General features: G+C 34.7%; 1 protein-coding gene across 1 annotated transcript; it reads right to left on the bottom strand.

Annotated features, from left to right (window-relative positions):
* Window positions 1-1567: 1567 nt before the first annotated feature.
* LOC127848990 (aspartyl/asparaginyl beta-hydroxylase-like) lies at window positions 1568-21997 on the bottom strand. Its single transcript, XM_052381718.1, has 5 exons — window positions 21856-21997; window positions 11748-11929; window positions 10972-11107; window positions 3399-3621; window positions 1568-2991 (listed from the first exon to the last, which is right to left on the bottom strand). The coding sequence occupies exons 1-5, from the start codon at window positions 21995-21997 to the stop codon at window positions 2841-2843; spliced, it is 834 nt and encodes a 277-aa protein (XP_052237678.1). The 3' UTR covers window positions 1568-2840.
* Between the last annotated feature and the right edge of the window lie 5552 nt (window positions 21998-27549).

Below are 27549 nucleotides of genomic sequence, written 5' to 3'. Positions count from 1 at the left end.
TTCAGTTGAAAAAAGTCTGATAAAGGGAGACAATTCAATATGTGTATTGTTAACCCCCTTGTGTAAAATTGACCTTGATTTCAATTTAAAAAAAAGAAATGTGTTCGTCAGAAACACAATGCCCCCTATTGCGCCACTTTGATTTTTTTTTTGACCTTTGACTTTGAAGGATGATCTTGACCTTGAACATCCAATACTCAAAATATGGAGCTTCATGAGATACACATGCATGCCAAATATCAAGTTTCTAACTTCAATATCGCAAAAGTTATGGCCAACCTTAGTATTTTTTTCGGACGGACGGACGGACAGACTGACATACACACATACTGACATACTGACGGACAGTTCAACTGCTATATGCCACCCTACCGGGGGCATAAAAAGTCTGATAAAGAGAGACAACTTAAAATCAAAATGTGCATTGTTTCTGATTGTTCATAATTACATAGTTGTTTCAAAATATATTTTTAGTTGTGGCGACCTTGACCTTGGAGATAATGACGTAATTCTTTTGCGCGACTCACCGTCTAATAATGGTGAACAGATGTGTCAAATGATGTTAAAATCTCACAATGAATCACAAAGTAATGGCCCGGACAAGCTCATTTATGGCCTTTTTTGACCTTCAAACTCAAATTGTGACCTTGACCTTGGAGATATCAACGTAATTCTTTCGCGCAACACACCGTCTAATGATGGTGAACAAATGTGCCGATTGATTTTAAAATCTGACAATGAACGACAAAGTTATGGCCCGGACAAGCTTGTTCCGCCCGCCCGCCAGCCCGCCCGCAGACATTCGCCAATCTAATAACCAGTTTTTTCCTTCGGTAACCTGGTTAAAAATGATGTAGAATACGGGTTGCCTATTTTAATACCCTTTCTTTTATTCGAACACGTGTTTCGTAAGTAAATGCAATGATACTATTACAAATCGTTCCGAATACCCACTCCCCAACGCCTTATGTCGCAAATTGGAGAGCGCTATTATTAGCATGTACTCATTAGATTGACAGGGCCCAAGACTTAAACAATTTAAACCTATAATAATTTAAATTGCGCAGGCAAAGCTAACAACAATAAAGAATAATCCATTATAGTTTTTACTTTGCAAAAGTGAATGAGATTATGTTTGCAGACAAATAGATGGACCAATGTGTCAATGGTTTATCAAGATGATCCATTTGCTTCGTTGCGCGGTGGTTATAATAAAGAGATTAGAAGATGACAAAATATCAAGAAATTCGGACATTTAAGCTTTAAACGAATTTGCAAAATGGTCGGTGTCGGGTAACTGTGGTTGAGCATCGTTGTACCAGCGCAGTATTTAAAGTCACCGTTTGCGGAATATATCGTTGTTTTTCATATAAATCTTATAGCGACAAATAAACTTCATAAATTTATTGAACTATATTTTTATCGAGGTTGACATCGAAAACCTGGACAAAATCGGTTTTGAATCAATAAAATAATATATAAATGATCAAAAATACATGCACTAGGCGAAAATCATTGCAGCGTCATGAATTATGCTATTTAGCTTTCGCTAAACATTAATAGCATATGGAAGAAAAATACATAGATTAAGCAAAAAACATAGCGTTGCAACTCAGTTTCCATCTGTAACAGATGCATTTGCATTTGTTGTTACATTCGCTTCGCTAAATGCGCCCGTATCCGCAATTTTGTTTGTTTAGGTTTGAATAAACTTGTCGACTCATGAATATTAATTAGGTCGTTTTCGTACTTTACCGTACACGACCCAGAAATAAAAAACGCTATACTGTTTGTTTTCAACCGATTTCAACCGGATTTTCAGTGATATCCTCAATGAAAAACACGTTTTCTTACGATTCTGCCCATATATATCTCCGCGAACGGGGACTTTAAACAAAATCGGCAAACTTTATGGCAAGGGACTTTGCAATTTTACATAATTATATAACTGATAGCAATATAACAAAAACACCAATGAAAATTGGCAATAAAACAACTGTCTACATATACATACTATAATACTCTCCTGAATCACTACATCACACTTTTTCTGGTAGAAAAATGCATATAACTATATGTGGAATAAGCACTGATAATGTATGAATGAATCTGGTTTGCTTTCCAACAGACAGAGCATTATTCAGAAAGGCCAATTCTTGACTAAACAGCAAATGTAACCATGCGGCACTAATGCCTATTTGTTCAACTTGTCACAAAACTCCACTTATGTAAAAAAACAAACAATATGTTAACGCTAAACTTTACGTCTTACCCCTGAGTTTGACTTTAATCTTTGAAGTAATGGGGCGGGTTACGCATGAGACACTGAGTCTCCTCATGATGCTTATTTATGGAAAGTTATCTTAATTATTTGTGAAAAATTATCTTAAAATTGTAAAATGAATGACAATTTTACAGCCCGGACAAGCTGTGTTCAGGCCAACTTTAACATTTGACCTCTATTAAGTGTGACATTGACCTCTGAGTTAGGCAGACAGGTTTAACACGCGAAATTGTAAAATAAACATCTAAAAAAGATAAAAAATAATTTTTTAAGTGTTATGCTATTTGGCATGTTAATAACGTTGAAGACCATTACACTTGCTAAACAATGTGTGACATTTAAATAAATGACTGCCCTTATGTCTTAAATATTTATCAATCATTCGTTAAGGAATCTATTACATGCGTTTTGAAATTGGTCATTTTGCCTTTCTATGAATTTGCCCATGTAAGAGAAAGTCATTTCTATACAGACACACATATTGTTATTGTATGACTGGACTTTATGAATAAGTAAAATAGGACGTTAATAAATTTTTTTGAATCACCGCAGCAATTTAAATCGGCGACAAAGAGCGGCGTTCATGTTCCGGAATTTCCGGGTGCCAGAAGTCGACGATAAGGACCAACCGGAAGTCGATGCCGTCGTGCCAGACCTCGTGCTCGAAAGAGTCGTCAAATATGATAAACTTGCCTTCTTTCCACGTCCTGCAATTCGGTCAATATCAACAATTTTCGTCCATTTTTATTATTTATAGATCTTTATATAAAATAATACCTTGGTATTGAATATAAATAAAAGTTATTTAGCGAGGCATAGAAAACCTAAACTTAAATCACCAAATTCTGCGAGTGGTTCAGGTTTTCATACAAGACAAATATATGTATTCGACATGGTAAATATTCTTTTACATGCCTTTTTTCTTTAAATGTTCAATCTCTGTGCTCATTTTAATTGTTTGCTAGCAGATAATGCGAGTTTGGAACGAAATTGAGGCAACTTTTTTCCTTTAGGGAGTTTTTCAGACGAATATTGGGAATTGTGTTTTTTTCCTCAATTGGGAAAGTGCCTTTTAATGGTACTTACTAAAGAATGAAGAACATGCTGAAATTACCTGGTCTCGTTGCCCACTCGTATCCTCGGCCCTTGCGGCACCTTAGGCCCCAGGTGGGCCCTAATTCTACAGTTTGTGGGCCCAGTATGAGGCCACACGTGCACCCCTGGATGCATGACGGAGTAATTGATTTGCCCTCGCCGGCAGCCATTGGCTTCTGGAATCTGGTCAAGTAGGGCACAGGTTCTGGGCACCTTTCTGCAGTGGTTTTCGTTTTTACGTCCTAATCAACACGAAAATATACAATTTTGAATGGCGAATACAATCAGTACATAGCTATATACTCATAGCACATATTGCAATGAGATAGCATGTCAAGGGATTGTGATTGATAAAATTTAGTTTACTTACGGATAATGTTCTTAACATCTTAGATATAAGTGTAATATTCGGAATCAAAGTATTACTGAAAATATAATTCCATGTCAAGGCAACAGTATTAAAATATGATTCACAGTGGATGATTGTTAATAGATCTACCAAAATGTGCAGTTAACAACTACCGAGTTGCTATTTAATGTTTTGTGAAAACGGTAAACAAATATTGCACATTCTAGAGATGCTGCCCATTGAAAGTTCTGGGCATAAGTTTAATGATGATAATAGAAATAAAAATAATACATTACAAGAGTTTCAAGTAGTTTTCAAAATTTTTAATTAAAAAAAGTGGAACAACGTTTGGGATTTAACATGTAGGATGAACAAGAGCTGTCACAGGACAGCACGCACGACTCTTCGAGTGCTTGACAGTATTACGTAAGCCAACATGGGGAAATTGTTCATATTCAATAAGGTCAAGGTAATATAGTCATATTCTAAGTGGAATAGGACCATTATTGAAACATATTGATCGCTGATATTTTAAAGAAGTTGTACTTTATAGACGATTCTGAGTTCAGGTATATTTTCCACGATCTAATGAACATTTGTTAGGACATAAAACAAAGTAATAAGATTTTATTTCAAGTTTGATAGCAATAACTTGGGTGGAATGATCCTGTAAAAATGAAATAAATAAATATTTGCTGTTTTTTTACAATGTTTAAAAAAAATCTTTTTGGGTGGGGTGGGGTGGGGGTGGAGAGGGGGAATATAATGTGGAGGGGTGGTCATTTATTACATTATCTTTCAAAAATAAGAAAAAAGGAAAACAACATTATTTTTTTTTTAGGGGGGGATTCTGGCGGGGAAATGGGGGATGGTTTTGGTGGAGTCCATTGTGGTATGTCAGGTAAGTGTTGTTTTGTCAAAGTATGAATCAAATCTGATCATTAATAAAGAAGAAATGGCAATTTAAGCAAAATTTATTAATTTGACCTTGAGAGTCAAGGTCATTCAAAGGTCAATGTAAAACTCAATGCCAGGTACAGTACCATCAGGATAATAAAAAAGTATTTGAAGTTTGAAAGCAATAGCCTTGATACTGTAGAAGTAAAGTGGATCTAGACACAAAATTTAATAAACTATTCAAACTAAAAAAGGGCCATAATTCCGTTAAAATGCCAACAAGAGTTATGCAACTTTTCCTGTACAAACTCCTTATGATAGTATGATAGCGATTGTGCCAACTCTGAAAGCGATTATAGCTATGATACTTTAGGAGTAAAATGGACCAACACACACAACTTAGCCAATGTTCAATTATTTAAGTATAAAAGGGGCCATAATTCTGTAAAATTCCAGTCAGAGTAACATATCTGTGCCTGCACAGTCCCCGTATTATAGTTAGTAAGTGTTGCAAGTATGAAAGCATTGGCCTTTATACTTTAGGAATAAAGTGGAGCTAAACACAAAATTTAACCAAATTTTCAATTTTCTAAGTGAAAACAGGGCCATAATTCTTACAAAATGATTGATACAGTTGTCCGCTCTTGTTTATAGATAAGGGTCATGTTGATAAAGAAGTATGCCAAATATAAAAGCAATATCTCAAGGTACATAGAAAATATTTGAAATGTACGCAAACTTTCACATAGATTTATCAATAATATGCATATTTTAAGTGAAAAAAGGGCCATAATTCTTACAAAATGCTTGATAACGTTGTCTGCTCTTGTTTTTAGATTGGGGTCATGTTGGTAAAGAAGTTTTCAAAATATAAAAGCAATATGACAAGGTACATATACAATATTTGAGGTTGTACGCAAACTTTAACATAGATTTATCAAAAATGTGCATATTCTAAGTGGAAAACGGGCCATAATCCTTACAAAATACTTGATACAGTTGTCTGCTCTTGTTAATTGGTTGGGGTCATGTTGGTAAAGAAGTTTGAAAAATATATTCATATATATAGTCGAGCTAAATATGACACTTGCACAATTTCAAACTATAATGAGCAATTCCTACACGTTTGAATGTTGTAAAGTAGATAATTGAGAACGCTTCCGGAAAAAATCATTCCGGAAACTTGATAGAAAATAGTTGTCAGTCAGCTCGCGTTTAGTACAAACCATGAGATAAACAATCCTATTTACACACGCGATTCTTATAAAATCTTGAAGTCTTAGAAATGAAACGCAATATTTAATAATAGCAACGTACGCAACGGATCATTTTCAAGGAAACCGAAAGACCAGCGGGCACTTTGTGTTTAATGTGTTCCCAATATATCAGAATAACGCGTGTATGAAAATAAAAAATACATTGGTATATAATGATTCAAACGATAATTGGGTGTGGGCATACACATTCAATCAAGGAACTGAATATTAACGAACTGGTGTTGGACCGCGCATTTTGAAGATCGTGAAACCGAAGGAGATTTTTACAGACTTCTAACAACTTATTGCAGCTAATGAACAATCGGGTTATAATGTGCGATGCGTTCATGCCATTCGACTCAATAAGGCAATGTTTTAAAAGCAGTTATAGTTGCATCTCTACGTTGGAAGTAGCATCAAGTAGGCGGATTGTTTTTTTTGTAAAAGCAGTTTCGTATTTTGACTAGTTATAAAGTAACTTTGGTGCATTTTATTTCAATAGAAACGTATCATACTGACACTTAATGCGATGAATTCTTCACTCGTTACGTTGGAACTTGACCACTATATCAACGGCGTTCTAGGCCTTTGTGTCATCCTTTTTGGCATCTGCATGAACAGCTTGGTGTTACTGACAATGTCGAAGAAACAGACCACCACTTCAATCTCCGTGTTCACTACTTCCTTAGCAGCATGTGACATATGCGTCTTAATCGCTTCGCTTATAACAATTATATTGCCAAACTGCGTCTTAGTCGCTTCGCTTATAACAATAATATTGCCAAACTTGAGCCAATGGTATTCAGCAAACGTCCAGACCTACGCGACGATGTACGTCTGGCCTGTGTTAAAGACCGCACGGACCAACGCTATCTGGATAACGGTCCTCTTTACCGTTTTCCGCTACATTGCTACATTCCATCAGCTTCGGTCGCGAATCGCGTGTACCGTTTCAAGGTCCAAAACGTCTCTTGTTGTAATTTTTGTAGTGGTTGCAGTGGTGAACTCTCTTCGATTCTTTGATCAGGAACACAGTCCCAGACGGTACAACACGAATGTGAACTCCACCGACGAATTCGCCTTTGACACATTTAATTATTATTACAAAGGTATATACGGGGTACTGTTTCCAACGTTGATGGATTTCATTCCGATGTGTATGATAATTGCGCTTAACACGCGTCTAATGCTGTCTCCGAAACGGTCAATGAGTGTCACGAGGAAACTTCAAAGGCCAACCAAACGCGTCAGTAGACAGAGAAGCTTAAGAACTAAAAAGATGAAACAGTGCTCACGAAGAATGAAGAAATCCGTGCTGATGGCGATCCTGACTACTTTGTTATGCAAAATACCAAAATTAGTGTACGACGTGATATATTCATTTTTATTACTTTCACATGATAATACCTTTACCAGTGTGGCATTAATTATAAGAAAATTTGCTTTTTCGGTCAATAGCGTTTTAATGCCTTCATTTATTCCTGGCGCAGTAGTAAGTTTCAATTGATTCTGCGACATATGATTTGGCGTTACACTACCAAACTTGTTAATAGAAATAGAAAACAAAGTAAACCTACACGTACCAGGGATATGTGTATCAACAAGCTTTGCACCCAAGTTTGATATTCGAAACTGGCTGTTTCAAGAAACTCAAAATCTACCTGTTGTATAGTTGTACCATTTGTTTTGATTATTGTGTTATCATTAAAGTTTCAAATAATTTCTGATTGCATATTTGTTATTAAATTGCCCACGGCATTGCAATGGATTGTTAACGCAATTATAATGGTCACTTAACACGCGTTGGTGCGCCCTGAGTGTAGCAATGATTCAATTTCAAAAATAAACCAAGATAATAAGGTATCGTTATAACTTCAACGTTCAAATTGGTAACGTGTACAAGGATCACATTAACTTCCTCGAAGGCGATAACTTTCCCATAGGATCTCTGTAGTGACCACTGCCCCCGCAATATAAAAGTCAACGTTACTAAAGTAATGATGGATAATGGTGTTCGTGTACTATAGTGTTCGTGTACTGAGTGGAATACCGGAACAGGTGTTTTATAATTGAAGAGCGCCGTAAAACGGATCCTATCCCAAACCGAAATTTAAAAAAAAAATCCCAATTGTTTTTTGGACAAAGACGTGTCTAATGATTATTATATATCAATTGTATGGCATTTACATTTAACAAAGTATACAACTATAACTATTCGCGCGAATTGCATTTTTTCGTACAATGGCCAGGAAAATGCCTGATGTGTACAAATGTGTTGATTTAAATATCCCAATTTGGTCCTTTTTGTCGATTTGTTTCCTCCCAAATTTTCCATTTTATCGATATAAAAAAAATCCCAATGTCACCAGACTCCTTTTCCCAATACGGCTTGATAAAATCGTGTTGTTTTTACGCTAATAAATTCACACAGCTGTATATTGTCTTCAATAATTGTAATACAGGACCCGTAAGGGACTCTTATTGGCTATCCCGAATAGGCATTTTGATGTAGATAGCATAATGTGGGAACAATATGGGCATACCCATGTGGGTTTGCACAGAAAACGCCCCCAATGGAACCCATTCCAAAGAGAAGTTCGATGTAGATCGCATAAGGGAACAATATGGGTATACCCATGTGAATTTGCACAGAAAACGCCTCCAATGGAACCCATGCATGCATGTCTACTGGGTCTCTACACATGTCGCTACAAAACTCGGGACAATCTCTTAAAGATATGCACAAACGCAGCATATTTTGATGAAGATATGCACCAAAATATTGTTTACACGTGCTTGGCATGGCCATATGAGAACATCACAACAACACAACTGTTTCGTAATCGTTCCGAACATAACAAGAGGTGATTTTGTCAGAAACACAATGCCCCCTACTACGCCGCAATGAAGCCATATATTTCATCTTTGATCTTGAAGGATGACTTTGTCCTTGACCTTTAACCACTCATTAACAACTAACAATGTGTAGCTCCATGAGATGCACATGCAAGCCAAATATTAAGTTGCTATCTTCAATATTGCAAAAATTATGGCACAAGTTTTACCAGGTTAAAGTTTTTGACAGACACATACAATGACAGACGGACAGGTAAAAAACAATATACCCCCGATCATTCAATCCGAACGCATACAAATCCATAGTCATGGGGAAGGAGAGGAAAAGTAATAATAATGTCGGACACGTGATTTGTTACGGAAATAATAAAACGAACAAGCAAATTCGTTGAATTGATATCCCCCGCCATTATACTTCTTGACACAAAAGTTTTCTGGACGGTTGGACAACGCCAACATGCATCATCCTCTTATCCATATATATACTCATACAAAGTTTCAATGAAATCCGTCAAATCACTCCAAGATTTGGCTCCGGACACACAAAAAAGCATTTTTGCAAAGTATAAAGGGCCATAACTCTGTTATTATCCTATGGTATACAATGCCATTTGGCGTGCATCATCCTCTTATCCATAAATATGCTCATACCAAGTTTCGATGAAATCCGCTGAAGCACTTCCAAGATATGGCACCGGACACAAAAGTGCCGGACGGACGGACGGACGGAAGGACGGACGGAAGGACGGAGAGACGGACGGACGGACAACGCCAAAAAAAATATACCAACTAATTATCATACCATACTAACGTGTTAAGGGCAATATTTTGGCTTGTGCCAAACCTTCATCAAGTGGATAACATGCAAATATGCGGCTCGATGCCAGTCGCGTTAATCATCGTCTTTATATAAATACACACAATATGATACGAAACGTGTATTGCCTTCAACTATTATGCAATTCTTATTAAACGCGAAGCTCCCTTCAAGAATATGTTGAATAAAGCGTATCATCACTTTATGGCGAGGGCCAACTGTCCATCATATATAATTTAAATTCATCTTTTCATGTTTTCGAAAACGAGTGTTTTCGATGTTCAGCGCGACGTTTATCTCATTTGTGTTTTACTTTTTTTGCACTTTTATACAAATCCAAAACAGACATAAAACGCGCACACTATTTAAAATTTAAATCTAAAGAAAAAGTCACTTAAAAATAATTCGAAAGCACATTAATATTATATGGGTTTTTATTGATTACAGTTAGTTCATGTTTGATACAAACTATAATTATTTTAAATATAAATAAATAACATTAAAATGACATATTAATGTTTCAATACAAATATTAACAACAGTAGGCTATCAAAGTATTGCTTTGGATAAGTCTAATAACATAAATATAAACAATGACTTGCCTCTTTGATATAAAGTAAATTGACTCAAGTCGCATGTTTAATTTTGTTTATCAATTACAGTAAGATATCAAATAGTTACTTGTAGACAACGTTTCTTATTTTTATACGACCAATAACTTGCCTCTTTGATATAAAGTAAATGGATTCAAGTCGCCAGTTAAAAAAAACTAGCAATACCAGTAAATTATTAAAAGTTATTTTTAGACAACGCCTCTTATTTTATATGACCAATGACTTGCCGCTCTGATAAAAAGCAAATTGATTCAAGTAGCCAGCTAAAAATACTAGCAATTACAGTAAATTAGTAAAATGTTACTTGTAGACAACGCGTCTTATTTGTATACAACCAATGACTTGCCTCTCTGATATAAAGTAAATTGACTCGAATCGCCAGTTTACAAAAGCAATTACAGTAAGTTATCAAATAGTTACTTCTAGACAACGCTTCTTATATGTATACGACCAATGACTTTCCTCTCTGATATAAAGTAAATGGACTTTAATCGCCAGTTTTAAAAAAACAATTACAGAAAGTTATCAAACAGTTACTGATACACAACGTTTCATATTTCATATACGAACAATTACGTGCCTCTCTGATACAAAGTTAACTGTTTCCAGTGGCCAGTAATTACAGTAAGTTATCACAGAATTACTTGTAGAGAATGTAACTTATTTTTAAATGACCAATGACTTGCCTTTCTGATATAAAATACATTGATTCAAGTTAAATGTTGAAAAAGAGCAAATACAGGAAGGTATCAAATAGTTACTCGTAGACAACGCTCCTTATTTCAATACGAACAATGACTTACCTCTCTGATACAAAGTAAATTGTTTCCAGTCGCCAGTTTCCCGTAGGTTCTCTTCCTCGGGACTAAACGATCCTGTCTTCTGATCAAGCTGGGCAAAACCTTCATCGCAAATAATCTCCCGGTTATTTTCCAACATCTACAACACATAATTAAGCCTCGCTTTGGGAAAACGGGGCTTAATACATGTGCGAAAAGTATCGTCCCTGATTAGCCTGTTCAGTCCGCACAGGCTAATCAGGGACGACACTTACCGCCTAGAATGGATTTTCGTCTAGAGGAAACTTCCTTATAAAGACAACTTACATAAAGGCGGAAAGTGTCGTACCAAATGAACCTACTCGGAATGCACATCCTAATCTGGGATGACACTGTATGCAATATCAACAATTTTTGTCCATTTGTATTATTTATAGATCTTTATAGAAAATACTACCTTGGTATTGAATATTAACTAAAATTATTTAGCGAGGTATAGAAAACCTAAACTTAAATAACGAATTTCTTGACTGGTTCAGGTTTTCATACAAGACAAATTAACTTATATGTTTTCGACATTGTAAATATTATTTTACATGTCTTTTTCTTTAAATGTTCAATCTCTGTGCTCATGGAGGCAACTTTCTTCCTTTAGGGCGTTTTTCAGGCGAATATTGGGAATTGTGTATTTTTTTTCCTCAATTGGGAAAGTGCCTTTAAAAGGTACTTATTAAAGAATGAAGAATACGCTGAAATTTCTTGGTCTCGTTACCCACTCGTATCCTCGGCCCTTTCGGCACCTTAAGCCCCAGGTGGGCCCTAATTCTACAGTTTGTGAGCCCAGTATGGGGCCACACGTGCCCCCCTGGATGGATGACGGAGTACTTGATTTGCCCTCGCCGGCAGCCATTGGCTTCTGGAATCTGGTCAAGTAGGGCCCAGGTTCTGGGCACCTTTCTGCAGTGGTTTTCGTTTTTACGTCCTAATCAACACGAAAATAGACAATTTTGAATGGCGAATACAATCAGTACATAGCTATATAAACATAGCACATATTGCAATGAGATAGCATGTCAAGGGATTGTGATTGATAAAATTTAGTTTACTTACGGATAATGTTCTTAACATCTTAGATATAAGTGTAATATACGGAATCATAGTATTACTGAAAATATAATTCCATGTCAAGGCAACAGTATTACAATATGAATCACAGTGGATGATTGTTAATAGATCTACCAAAATGTGCAGTTAACAACTACCGTGTTGCTATTTAATGTTTTGTGAAAACGGTAATCAAATATTGCACATTCTAGAGATGCTGCCCATTGAAAGTTCTGGGCATAAGTTTAATGATGATAATAGAAATAATAATAATACATTACAAGAGTTTCAAGTAGTTTTCAAAATTTCTAAGTTAAAAAAAGTGGAACAACTTTTGGGATTTAACATGTAGGATAAACAAGAGCTGTCAGAGGACAGCACGCACGACTCTTTGAGTGCTTGACAGTATAACGTAAGCCATCATGGGGAAATAGTTCATATTCAATTAGGTCAAGGTAATATAGTCATATTCCAAGTGGAGTAGGACCATAATTGAAACAAATTGGTCGCTGATATTTCAAAGAAGTTGTACTTTATAGACGATTCTGAGTTCAGGTATATTTTCCACAATCTAATGAACATTTGTTAGGACATAAAACAAAGTAATAAGATTTTATTTAAAGCTTGATTGCAATAGCTTGGGTGGAATGATCCTGTAAAAATGAAATAAATAAATATTTTCTGTTTTTTTACAATGTTTAAAAAAAAATCTTTTTGGGTGGGGGTGGGGTGGGGGTGGAGAGGGGGGATATAATGTGGAGGGGTGGTCATTTATTACATTATCTTTCAAAAATAAGAAAAAAAGGAAAACAACATTTTTTGGGGGAGTGGGGGGATTTTGGCGAGAAATGGGGGATGGTTTTGGTGGAGTCCATTGTGGTATGTCAGGTAAGTGTTGTTTTGTCGAAGTATTAATCAAATCTGATCATTAATAAAGAAGTAATGGAAATTTAAGCAAAATTTATTAATTTGACCTTGAGAGTCAAGGTCATTCAAAGGTCAATGTAAAATTCAATGCCAGGTACAGTACCCTCATGATAATAAAAAAAGTATTTGAAGTTTGAAAGCAATAGCCTTGATACTGTAGAAGTAAAGTGGATCTAAACACAAAATTTAATAAAATATCCAAACTAAAAAAGGGCCATAATTCCGTTAAAATGCGAACAAGAGTTATGCAACTTTTCCTGTACAGTCTTCTTATGATAGTAAGCGAGTGTTCCAACTCTGAAAGCGATTATAGCTATGATATTTTAGGAGTAAAATGCACAAACACACACAAATTAGCCAAATGTTCAATTATCTAAGTATAAAAGGGGCCATAATTCTGTAAAATGCCAGTCAGAGTTACATAACTGTACCTGCACAGTCCCCGTATTATAGTTAGTAAGTGTTGCAAGTATGAAAGCAATGGCTTTTATACTTTAGGAATAAAGTGGAGCTAAACACACAATTTAACCAAATTTTCAATTTTCAAGTGAAAACAAGGCCATAATTCTTACAAAATGCTTGATACAGTTGTCTGCTATTGTTCATAGATAGGGGTCATGTTGGTAAAGAAGTATGCCAAATATAAATGCAAGATCTCAAGGTACATAGAAAATATTCGAAATGTAGGCAAACTTTCACATAGATTTATTAATAATATGCATACTTTAAGTGAAAAAAGGGCAATAATTCTTACAAAATGCTTGATAAAGTTGTCTGCTCTTGTTTTTAGATTGGAGTCATGTTGATAAAGAAGTTTGCAAAATATAAAAGCAATATGACAAGGTACATAGAAAATATTTGAGGTGGTACGCAAACTTTAACATAGATTTATCAATAAAGTGCATATTCTAAGTGGAAAAAGGGCCATAATCTTTACAAAATACTTGATACAGTTGTCTGCTCTTGTTTATAGGTTGGGATCATGTTGGTAAAGAAGTTTGCAAATATATATATATATATATATATATATATATATATATATATATATATATATATATATATAGTCGAGCTAAATATGACACTTGCACAATTTCAAACTATAATGAGCAATTCCTACAAGTTTGAATGTTGTAAAGTAGATATTTGTATGAGAACGCTTCCGGAAAAATCATTCCGGAAACTTGATAGAAAATATATTAGCATGTTTGACAAACCGCGTGGAATTCTAAAACTTGATAATTGTCAGTCAGCTCGCGTTTAGTACAAACCATGAGAAAAACTTTCCAATTTACACACGCGATTCTTATGAAATCTTCAAGTCTTAGAAATGAAACGCAATATTTAATAATAACAACGTACGCAACGGATCATTTTCAAGGAAACAAAAAGACCAGCGGACACTTTGTGTTTAATGTGTTCCCAATATATAAGAATAACGCGTGTATGAAAATAAAAAATACATTGGTATATAATGATTCAAACGATAATTGGTTGTGGGCATACACATTCAATCGAGGAGCTGAATATTAACGAACTGGTGTTGGACCGCGCATTTTGAAGATCGTGAAACCGAAGGAGATTTCTACAGACTTCTAACAACGTATTGCAGCTAATGAACAATCGGGTTATAATGTGCGATGTGTTCATACCATTCGACTCAATAAGGCAATGTTTTAAAAGCAGTTATAGTTGCATCCCTACGTTGGAAGTAGCATCAAGTAGGCGGATTGTTTTTTTGTAAAAGCAGTTTCATATTTTGATTAGTTTTATTTCAATATAAACGTATAATACTGTCACTTAATGCGATGACTTCTTCACTCGTTAAGTTGGAACTTGACCACTATATCAGCCGTGTTCTAGACCATTGTGTCATCCTTTTTGGCATCTGCATGAACAGCTTGGTGTTACTGACAATGTCGAAGAAACAGACCACCACTCCAACGTCCGTGTTCACTACTTCCTTAGCAGCATGTGACATATGCGTCTTAGTCGCTTCGCTTATAACAATAATATTGCCAAACTGCGTCTTAGTCATTTCGCTTTTAACAATAATATTGCCAAACTGCGTCTTAGTCACTTCGCTTATAACAATAATATTGCCAAACTGCGTCTTAGTCGCTTCGCTTATAACAATAATATTGCCAAACTGCGTCTTAGTCGCTTCGCTTATAACAATAATATTGCCAAACTGCGTCTTAGTCACTTCGCTTATAACAATAATATTGCCAAACTTGAGCCAATGGTATTCAGCAAACTTCTAGACCTACGCGACGATGTACGTCTGGCCTGTGTTACAGACCGCACGGACCAACGCTATCTGGATAACGGCCCTCTTTACCGTTTTCCGCTACATTGCTACGTGCCATCAGCTTCGGTCGCGGATCGCGTGTACCGTTTCAAGGTCCAAAACGTCTCTTGTTGTAATTTTTGTAGTGGCTGCAGTGGTGAACTCACTTCGATTCTTCGATCAGGAACACAGTCCCAGACGGTACAACACATAATTAAGCCTCGCTTTGGGAAAACGGGGCTTTATTTATGTGCGAAAAGTGTCGTCCCTGATTAGCCTGAACGGGCTAATCAGGGACGACACTTACCGCCTAGAATGGATTTTCGTCTAGAGGAAACTTCCTTATCAAGACAACTTACATAAAGGCGGAAAGTGTCGAACCAAATTAACCTACTCGGAATGCACATCCTAATCTGGGATGACACTGTATGCACATGGATTAAGTTCCCTTTTACAAGAGCGAGAGTCAATTTAAGCATAAGCTTTACATTGCTTTCCGAGTATTTCCACCATAACGAACGTTTTGTCTAACATCTGTGTTATAGAGTTAGAGTTTTCAATGGAATCAAAAGGTTGTCCTCACCGGAAAATGAATTTCCCGCCAGTAAACATTGTTTTACTTTCTGTCATCCCATCCATGTCATAAGCATGGAGATTTATAGTCCCTTCGTTAAAATCTAGCAATTTATGGAATTTCCCATTTTCACATGTACTTCAAAAATGCCCCACAAGTTAGTGTTAAAAAGAGCGATACTGGTACAGTATCTGCAAAGCATTAACACATACCGGTACTTTCTTACAGAAAAAAACATACAAACTAGATCCAGTTGTATTGAAGCCAACATTCATTTATATCGATCAATTAACAAATGAAGCTCAATCAAGGTTTGAGAAAACGTTTGTGAAAGTTTCACAGACATTAATATTTGTAAAAGAGTTGTTTTAAACACATCACACTGGTGTTAATATTCTACAGAGGAAAAAACAGACTAAGTACCATAATTCTGCTAAAACTCTTCGAAGCAAAAACTCTTTTCTTGACGATCATATCACGGTTCAGGAGCACGTGACTTTGTGGGATTCCCAATTACACGTTAACGAAGGTACACCAACCGGTATGTGGTGCTTGTTTTTCAATTAACTTTTTAAAACATTTTTTATTAAGAATTTCAACTAATGCATACAAGACAGATTTTTATGCTGCTTATGACAATGTAAAATACATCAGAATTACTTTATTTAATAAGCCTGTGTTCTTGTTAAAAAAGTCCTTTTGTACTGCACAAAAATGCTTCACGCAACGTGAAATTTTGTCACCGATTTCAGACGTATTCAACGATTTATTCTTATACCTTAAGATATCGGCACAAACTGCAAGAAAAATCGTCTTTTATGCATTAAAGATGTTTGTTAATAATGTATTTCAATAACCTTGGATATTTACACAAGTAAAGTTCTTAACGGTGTGTTTACATTCTGTCCAAACCGTGTGCAAACCACTGAAATCCCCGTTGATTCTGCACCCTACATATACAGATAAACAAACTTCAAAGTTTGAGGACATCCACCCAGTTGTGAAAGGAATTGAACACTTAGGATGGGAACACATTTTTGAATATCCGAAAATGTGTAGTATATTCGAATATGAAATTCTGATATTCGATTTGTTTGCAAAGAAACTGTGATGGATAAATGCAAAAACGCATGTTTGGTTTACAATTGAAGAGATGATAATTGACATACGGGAGGTTGTGTGTAGATGGGAAGCGTCTTTAGGGGGTTTTATCTCGCAGTTTTCAATCAAGGGTGTTAATAGAACGTGTTTAATTGTTGACATGCTATTAACAGTCACACTTATAGCGAGCATCTACGATGCCAATGTCAACAATTTAGTCTCGCAATCTTAAACGAACATATGAATATGACTATAAAATGTCAAATAACATTATGTATCAATTTTAATATAGAATCATTAATCTAATATTATTTTTTCTTTTCAGAAAAATTTATAATATGCAAGATAACGCCGATACCGACACGTTTACTCGTATATGTTGTAGAACCAAAATTGTCTATGTGTCGTACGAACAAATGTTCAAACAAATGGGGATTTCTCAACCGAGAACATGTATTGTGTACATGGAAGAGTGTTCTGCTGTACAGCAGTAGTATGTCTATCCGTAGTATCGGCCCTCTTAATAAAACATTCGAATTTTGGAAGTGAACAATAAGAAAAACACGCATGTTTTATAGGTCAATATATAGTTAAATGTGTATTCTTGGACTTAACAACGAAAACTGCAATTAAATCGGCATGCACATAGTATCGGCTCTTTTGATTGGTTTTTAACATTTGTTACTATGCGCGCGTGTTTGTTCTAAGAATAGTAACTTAATGGAGAAACGAAACTCTTGATGATTTTTATTAATATTTTTTAATTTTATTGAAAAAATGAGCGGCATATAACTCACTTGATAAAGCTACTATTTACCCATTAACAAACTTTTTACGTGTGTGTTACGTAATTGAAAAATCATAGCATCACACGATAAAAAACATGAACTACTTTCCAAAGAACACAGGAAATCATGAGAATGATCATCGTAATAGTCATGGATAAACATCAAATAAATTACTTCTTAGCATTGAAAAACATTAACTGTCCAGCATTTCTTGAGGATGTTTCGTGAAAGGCACGATACTATGAGGAGGGCCGATGCTATGAAAGTAAGGGATAAATCGTTTGCAATTGTATAAAAACTATTTCGTTCATTTCTCTGGTGCTACTTTTTCTGAATTTGAAATAAGGTCGTAAGACAACTGTCGTTTTAAGACAATATACACAACCCGACTTTCGTAAAATTCAAATGGCCAATCATTATAAAGGGGCCTTTTCACGTTTTGGTGAATTGACAAAATGTCCTTTTAATTGATATTTCCGTATTTTACATCCATGATTATCAAATCAGAATTCAGTTAATACACCATTTACCTATTACATGTGTTTGCAATAAGTATCAATTTAATTAAGCTGGAAAGCACTCATTTCAAACTAGCTAGATATTTTAGGTACTTCTTATATTTTATCAAAATTTTGACACCATCGTCGTTTTGCAGCCTGTTGTGAAAAGTAATGCGAAAACAAAAGGAAACATTTTATCTATAGGAGATTATCATGCAATATAAGATTGTGTTGACATAAATGAGGATAACTGTCATATGTTCACCAGAAATACCTAATACCATATGAAAATAAAATGCATTAAGTGACTAATGACGAACATAACAAGTATTGTATCGTTTAACAAAAGTGCCAAACTGTCACAAGATACGCCCGTTTGAAAGTTTTGGACACCATGCTAAATGCTTGAAATGTATTAAGTGACCTCGTGACCTAATTTTTGACCCGACATGACCCATATTTGAACTTGACATAGATATCATTTAGACACAACTTCTTACCAAATTTTGTGAAGATCGGATAAAAACTACGTCGATTAGAGAGCGGACACCATGCAAAATCCTTGAAATGCACAAATTGGCCCCGTAACCTAGTTTTTAATTCGGCATGAGCCATATTAAAACTTGACCTAGATAGTGTCTAGATACAACTTCTCACCAAGTTTGGTGAAGATCGGATGCAAACAGTTTGAATTAGAGAGCGGGCACTGCTGTGGACGCTGCCCGCCCGCCGCTTTCCGCCAAGGGTGATCCTATAATGCGTTCCGTTGTGAAAGATGCCTAGAAGATACGATTAAAACGCGATGTTTTGGAAATCAGGAACCGTGCTTTGTTCCGTCGTTCGTTATTAAGATTTTAATTTTAGTTTAACAAGAGCACCGCCTAGCGTATGCAAACATATATTTTCCTTTTTAAAGGTGAAGGGACCTATCTCAATACTTCAACCAAAAAGAGGGGAGGGGTGTGGGTGGAGAGGGGTGTATACTGTGGTGTGGGTCATGTTTTTACATTATCTTTCAAAAATGCAACAAAAACGAATAAAAACATTTTAATTTTTATGTTGGGGGGATCATTGGGTGGGATTGTTGGGCAGTCTTTAAAAATAAAACAATAAAACTAAATATTTGTGTTATTTTAACCATGTTAAACAAACAAATAACACATTACACACACATTATGCCAGAAAAAGGCTTACATAATAACACATTTCCTATCGAAGCCAAATACGCCTACTAAGGCACTCGCCAAACAAGCATGAAACTACAATAACAATAGGACACCTTTGACCATGCAACAAGATCGGATTTAATTGATTATCAGTTTGCAAGAATCAGTGTTCCATGTACAATTCCGGAAGTTGTCAAATGATCGCATCTGTGATTGGAAAAACAATATAATATAAAGATGCTTTAACATTTGAACAATCAATTTCTGAAAACAGTTAATTTATTCATAACCTTAATCATGACAAAGCGCTCTGCGCCATTCCAACACAAATGTCCTTAAAAACAGGACCTGCAAAATGCTTCCGAAGACAGAGGTTCACATATGTACAATGACGAAATCTTAACATGTTTTGAACACGGAATTTAGAGTCACGCGCTAAAAGGACACACTTTTATCACAGTTTAACTGTTAAATAGCATATTTCAGTGGCGTAAAGGTGCTTCATATTTTATCGATATTTGCAATACACTCGCAGAAAGGATGGTAAAATTAAAGATGATGATAAAAGTACGCTCAGGATGATAATAGCAGAAAGTAGGTAAGTATGCTGATATTAACAATTTGTGTGTATGTAAGTCCGATTTTATTCACAGGTCCTTTCAGATTCTTCGCGACCAGCCCCTGTTACCTTTCAGGAGAAAACACTTTTATTTCGAGCCACATTTGCTGGCAACGGGGTTTTGCCAAAAAAACTATTGTTGGTCAATATAGGTCGTCCGAAATGCGTCCATTATTATATTCCATGCACTTACCATCTTATCAGATGGTAATAAAACAACAACAATAAAAATTGGCTATTTTCAAATTTAACTACTTTCCCAGCATTCAAAAGCCAAGCAAACAGATCAGCAATAAATGACGGATACATTTTCAACCAAAGACAACACATAACAAAAAATAATTCACGTTTGTGGATAGTTTCCGATGCAGTTCGTTTTGGCCTGTTTTTAAGTAGCTGGTCCCCAGTTTGTGTGGAAACTCAGTCATGTTTTAGTAACTCTCCATCATATACCTCCAAGTTTCTACTTCCTTACGCGACCAACCTGCTGATATTGCTTAAATTTTTGCATGCTTGGAAATTCGTAGTCTGCTAAAATGTAGTCTGCTGAATTTTTAAAATTAGTTTTTTTTTTCGATGTTTTTAAACAATACTATCAGAATAACAAACAGTTTGTATCCTGATGAGACGCCACGTTCTGCGGCGTCTCATCTGGATCCAAACTGTTTGTTAAGGCCTTAAAAATTCGGTCCCAGCACTGAAAGAGTTAATTGTATTATTTGAGCTTTGCTATGTGAAAGTGGCCCTTACTGATTAATGCATGTGCGTGAAGTGTCGAAACAGATTCGACTGTGCAGTCCGCACATAATACAATTTAGCATAGAAGAAACTTTGTTTTCATAAAAAATCTTTTAAACGGAGATTGTAGTACTTGATAAGCCTGTGCGTACTGAACAGGCTAATCTGGGACAACACTGTCTTTATGTATATACAGTGAACCCTGTTTTGCTAGAGCTCCGCAGATGCTAATCTGGGTCGACACTTTACGCCAATGCAACAATCACTGTTTTGTCACAAAGAGGCAAAATAATTTAAACATCATGTCACTTGCAGTGAAATACAGACAGATATATGCGTCAGATACCATTGGACTTTCAATTGTACATGCATATGATTCTCACTTTGAAACAGACTCGACACTGCGAAATGGTTTTTAATTTGACATTATAATTTATAGATAAACTTAAAAGCATATGCGAACACATAAAGAAAATGAAAATATCAATTGTAAACATGTCCAGTGATTATATCCATTTTCATCACATCGAAAACAAATATTATTAATTTATTGTAAAGATGAAATCTTTCTTCCCATATTTAACACAGAAGGAACCAATATCCCTGAAGCCGCATCTTGAATATGTAGCATGTTGTAAAATTAGTGTTAGAGATATTTTAAGTTGACAAAAAAGACATAAATTTAATAATTTGTAACATGGGGTAATACAAATTGTGAAATCAAGCACGCATGCTTGCATGTTGCAAAGTGTCTAAATACCTTCTCTGACAGCTTTGTGTCTTTAAAAAAACCGATGGTGAATCCAGTATACCTGTCACCAATTTGTGTGGGTGAAATAATAAATGAGATTTGCTTTGAAAAATCGTGGTTCAATATGTGGACTGCACAGTCTAATCTTGCAGCACACTTTATACATATGCATAAAGCCCTGTTTTCCTAGAGCGCCTCACATTTATTATATCCCCTACAACGATGTAAAAATAGGTTTAATGGATCACCATAGACGCCCCATTTTCCCAAAGCGAGGCTGAAATGTTACTACTACACTTCACAGTAACCTCTGAATGTCTGACGGTTGCCCAGTTTCTACGCAATCCTCATACGAAGCTGATCGAGGGTCATTGCCAGCCTCAAGGCCTTGTCCATCAATGCCATGCCCTCCTCCAGCATCTTGTTGCTCCTCTGCTGCTCAACCAGTTTGCCCAATAACATGCACAAAATGAACAAGCGTGTTTTTCCCGACATTTTGGGAATGGCTAAGGGTCATTTGGATTGGGAAAAAGCACGTTATTAAGACTAAAAATGGGATATTTTTTTGTAATTATGTACTAACAAATACTTTATTTATTATAATATGTTTTCCATATTGCATTTAGTAAAACGTTTAGAGCGGGATACTTTAATGAACTTACTGGTGAAATTTATTTACACGAATAATGATTTTTTGTAAACCTTCAATAAGGAATTTTAGACAGTCGTTTTGGAATAATTAATAATTTGCGGAATTTGGCCGAATTTTGGCAAAACTTATATTAAACAAATTAAACAGTAATATTCAATAAACCCATGGGTGTTACATTTGACAGGACTTGTACAACATTGTGTTAGAATACATTGTTTTAAAATCAAATGCTCTTTTTAAAATCTGACCTTAAAGCGAATTTTTCAAGTTTTTGTATTTTTTTTTCAAAATTAAAACAAATTGTTTCCGATTTGCAAATTTTTGCTGTAGTTATGATATTTGTGAGGAAACAGTAGTACCAATAAACATTTACCATGCTCTTTAAGCGGGTATATACGACTTTATATGTGTTAAATTATAATGTATTGATACAAATATGTTATAATATCACACAATATGCAAGAAAATGATATATATTAGACGAATTTCATAAAATGCAGCAAATACAAATGAGCGCCCCGAGCCGATTGTGACGAAGATAATACATACATATTTTCCGACAATAACCGATGCATTCGTCGTTTTAGTGAGTGTTCGTGTGTCGTATGAATCGATATCGCTGCAGGAATTTAAAATGAACTGTTAAACTAAATTTAGATTCACATCGTACATGCATTATATACATGCTGGCGAACTCGGCTGTAGAACCTTTTTCGATTTCAGAATTAAATATATGGCTAATTTCGCTTTTTTCGACACATGTTCATCTTAACTTTTATTTTAATTTATATTGAAATATATGTATGTTTACAGATTTTATTTTAATTAATAAATATTTGACAAGATCGTATATACCCGCTTTAAATATCCATTATAGGAATATTTTAACGATTTAAAACCCTGAAAATTATAAAGCCTTGCAACGTAAAACGATTGAATATTTGGAGTGTGCTGTTGTTGTCGTTATATTTTGTGACACTATGAGTATTCTATGTATAAGGTATATTTTAAATAACTCACTGTATGGCCGAGTGGTCTTAGCTTAAGACTTTTTCTCCAGGGGTCAGTGGTTTGAGCCCAGTTGCGGGTGACTTTTTTTCTTTAATTGTCGTCTTGTTTTTTACTGGAACTTGTAATAATGTTTGCACTTATCTATATGAAAATTGAATGACAAACTTCAATACATGCCAAAATCAGTGAAAGGTCCCTTAAAAGTATTAAACGAGTAAACACCAATGGTTTGCATTCAATGGTCAAGTGGTTATGTATTTTCTGTCCTGTATTGAATTGGCCTTTGGTACTATGGATAGTAAGAGAAAAGTCCCAACCAGTGATTTGTTAAACTTCATATAGTACAGCCTGGTCCTATTAGGAAAAATAGCGTAATAAGCCATGTAAGTGGAAATAATGAAACAATTATTTATTAATATGATAATAAATAACAGTATTCCAGTTTGTTCAAGTGAATTTTAAAACTTATGTTATAAAGTGTTACAGAATTATACCCCTGTATAATAAACTCAATAAACCAATTATGAAGTTTATTGGAAAAGTTCTGAATCTTTTTTGGGAAATTTTGGTCAGATATTTTGGAAAAAAAGTTACTTTTTGCCATTGGAAAGCAGCCTTTAAGAAGCTGTAATTTCGGGAAAAAAGTCAATGTTTCTTGACTTTTATCATTGCTATGTGAACATAATCTTAATGCCACAATAATTGTAAAATCCATATTAGGTCCCTTACCTGACCTATACCCCATAAAGCTCTTGGGATATGTGATTTGTTCTTCAGGATGTCATCAAATAGATCTTAAACCTTTCTCAGTTCACTCTGAAATATAGAGCGTAACAAATGGGAAAAGGGGGCTTAATTCATATGCATACAAATTACGTGCCGTCCCAGATTAGCCTGTGCAGTCCTAACATTCTGATCTGGGACAACACTTAAGGCTTTACTTGCATTTTTCGTTAAAACTCAGTCTCTTTCTAGCAAAAATCCAGTTAAAGCAGACAGTGTTGACCCAAATTAGCCTGTGCGGACTGCACCGTCTAATCGGGGACAACTCTTAACACACATTTATTAAACCGTGTGTTCTCAGAACAAGGTTCAACTATTTAACAATGTTTCTATCTATGATCTAGTTGGCTTATCGATGTAATATTACTATATTAGATATAGTGGATTATTGTTCATGTCAGTGTAAGATTGTTTGGTATTTCACGAGTGATCATAGAAACTATGTGCCATGAGTGAAAATATTACTTTTCTATGATCACGAGTGAAATAGCAAACGATCCCACACTGATATGAACACATTTACTGTTTCTTTTATGCACCTTTTTCAATGAAGAAATGAACAGCTGTTTTCCTTTCGCTGAAAAGTTACCCCTTTTCCCGTGGCGTGCCTCAATACAGTTCAAAACACAAAATAACGTCATTAGTGTGACGAAATGACGTCATAATACCAGAAACATTCTCCAGTTAAACTCTTAAAATGTAAATAAACTGTGAAAAAGCATAACAAAAATGTGTTGGATTCGGTGGAATGTCGATTTTAATTCACTCGTGATCATAAAAAAAAATATATAATTATGTATAAAAATTTAAAAAAAGGAAAGGGAGTTCGGAAAATGTGTTATTTTCACCGGTGAGAAGAACAATTTGTTTATTTTCACTGCTGTTATTTTACTGCAGAAATGTCGTATTTTATCATTAGGTATAAAATAAATAGCAAACACAAGTATGGTGACTTATTAAGGTCGCCATTTTTATATAGACAATAATGATCATTCAACTGTTGTATTATGAATATAACACAATTTTGAATCATGACTAGTTACAGGGCTTTTTTGTCGATCAGGGGAAAAGGCCTGGACTTCCATTTTGGGGAAATAATTATTGACAAAACTAAAGGGTAAAAATCAAAAAGTAAGCTTCAAGTTTGAGGAAATTTTCTTCATTTTAAAGAAAAATGTTTAAGATGGCTATATTTAATGGAATAGATCAGTTTTGCAAAGAAATGGAAAGCAGAAGTGTAAGTAAATGCAGTTCTTAAACTCACAAATAGTAATAACTAAAAATGGATAATATAATTAAGATGCCCAATTGCAGTCTATGGTACGATTATAAAAAAATAGTGGCTTAATTCCACTGACAAGACATTGTGAAACAATTTCAGCTAAATGAATACAAAAGGGTAACAATAAACTATGCTTCAGCTAGGATTTTGAAAGGGCAAGTTGCTAATTTGTCAAAACGGTACTTTAGCAAGATCTGTTATATTACCGGCATTCATGTGGAGTATTTTCAATATAGCTTGTGTACAATATGAATATATTTCATGTTACATGTATTTTCCCTTAATACATAGGTTCTATAATTAATTAACTGTTTCTCTGTGAAAATTAATTTAATTTATTGAAACTTCAAATATAATTTCCTGTATAACAATGTGATCAGATCAAAAATAGTTCATTGTTGGGTCCAAAAAGGGCAAAGTGGGACCTGGGGGCGGCTCAAGGTGCTGCGGCTGAAGCACTGAATAAAACATTATCTTACAAAAAATGCTTTCAAGCGGTGACCATTTTGCAGCATTCTGCGACCAATAGCTACATCTAAAATGTGTCTTATCACTTTAACACAAGCACATTTTTTTTATGTGATTAGGCGTATGCTAACAGATAGGGTAAACATATAAACACCCTTGCTATACATTTAGTTAACTGGTTTCTAGAGTGGTAACAAGGTGTTTCTATGATTTGACCTAATGACATAGATTTTTGGCGCATGTGACCGAGATAACATCTCAGCCAAGATATTGTTAAGAAAACATTCTCACCACCTTTCATCAATGTTGAGTAATGCATTAGGCTTAAATAAAGTTGCAGTGTTGTGTTTTTTTCGCCATTTTCAGAATGTGACGGGTCCCTTTGCATTGGGAAAATCTGCGTTATTTTGACTAAATTTGGCAAATTAGTATTGTTCATTGTTTGCTATCATATATTGTAAATTGATAATAAAAGTATGTTTTGTAAATAAATAGTGTTATTCTATTTGGCGTTGCAGGTAAGAACTGATTTAACTGCATTGTATTTGATTTTATTTGTTTTACTTTAAGTTTCAAATACTTAACTGTTTTATGGTAATATATAATGATTTATTATTCTAAATTTGTGTCAGTTGTAATGATAAGTCAGTTTTGAAATAAAACATGTATATGTGTTTGTAAAACAAACAGCATACATTGGCATCTTCTTATAGTAACATATCGTGTACTCATAGTGTAACTTGTCTGATGGTGTTCTGGTATTTTTCTGCATATAGATGAATTTAATGCTGATGTGCTATTGTATTGTCAACTTACTGCTATACAGAGTCTGATTGGTGTTGTCAGTATGGGTCTGCTTATAACTGACTTTCATTTAGACGTTATATAAGATAGTTATCTAGCTGGTATGGTATTTACTTAAAGATGCTGCTCGTTAGGACTAAATGTTCTATAGTAAACGAGTTAGTGCGTCATTTTTGTGTGCAGCTTCCGTCATACAAATTGTCAAATTTAGGAAATATTAAATTTATTTGTCCACGAAAACAACGTTCATTACTAAGCTTATCAGTTAATATCCATTTAAAATGTAATAAGAACCAATCTGACAAGATTCAAAACGATGTTACATTCAAAGTAGGAATTCTACACGAGTGTGACTTTCAAAAGTACATGACGAATTACCTGAAAACAATAATCGTGTGACTACTTACTACTTAAATGTTCAGTAAGTTGTTGGTAAGGCTTATAAGAAACCAACAAAAACTCAAAGAAAGAGGCTTTTTTTATTATCCTGTAATATAATGCAGGAAATAATTTCATTCATACATCCACCGTGAGAGTTCGTAACAACAGATTATATTCACGAAACGAATGATCAGACTTAAAAGAACTTAAAAGAACCTGTGAGACTTTTAAGAAATCATCAATTCAAAAAATATACAAACGTCGAAATAATATTAGAACATTAATAAATGAATGTATAAACACATCAAAACAAAACTAAACCAATGAACAGCAAATATAAATAAAAATACAAATAAACGTTTGTTCTTTCTCAGAATGTTATACATGTAGTTATTTCAACTACATGTTCATTATTATAAACATTTGAAAACTGGCGTTTGTATCTTAATGTTTTACGATGTTTCTACTACAGCTGGACGAATTTTGTTTACATAGTCGCTTTAAACAACATGTACATAATTATTTCTATATATACATTAAATACGGTCAAGAGGGACGAAAGCATCATTCAAAACAGTATGGACAATATATATACGCATCAGTTTATAAAGAAATACGGTTTATTTTTATCTATCTAATCTGTTAGGTAAGTGGTATAAACTGTAA

This window comes from Dreissena polymorpha, chromosome 10 (assembly GCF_020536995.1).
Source record: "Dreissena polymorpha isolate Duluth1 chromosome 10, UMN_Dpol_1.0, whole genome shotgun sequence".
Classification (NCBI taxonomy): domain Eukaryota; kingdom Metazoa; phylum Mollusca; class Bivalvia; order Myida; family Dreissenidae; genus Dreissena; species Dreissena polymorpha.
Note: the sequence above shows the minus strand (reverse complement) of the source record. Positions and strands in the feature narration are given on the sequence as shown.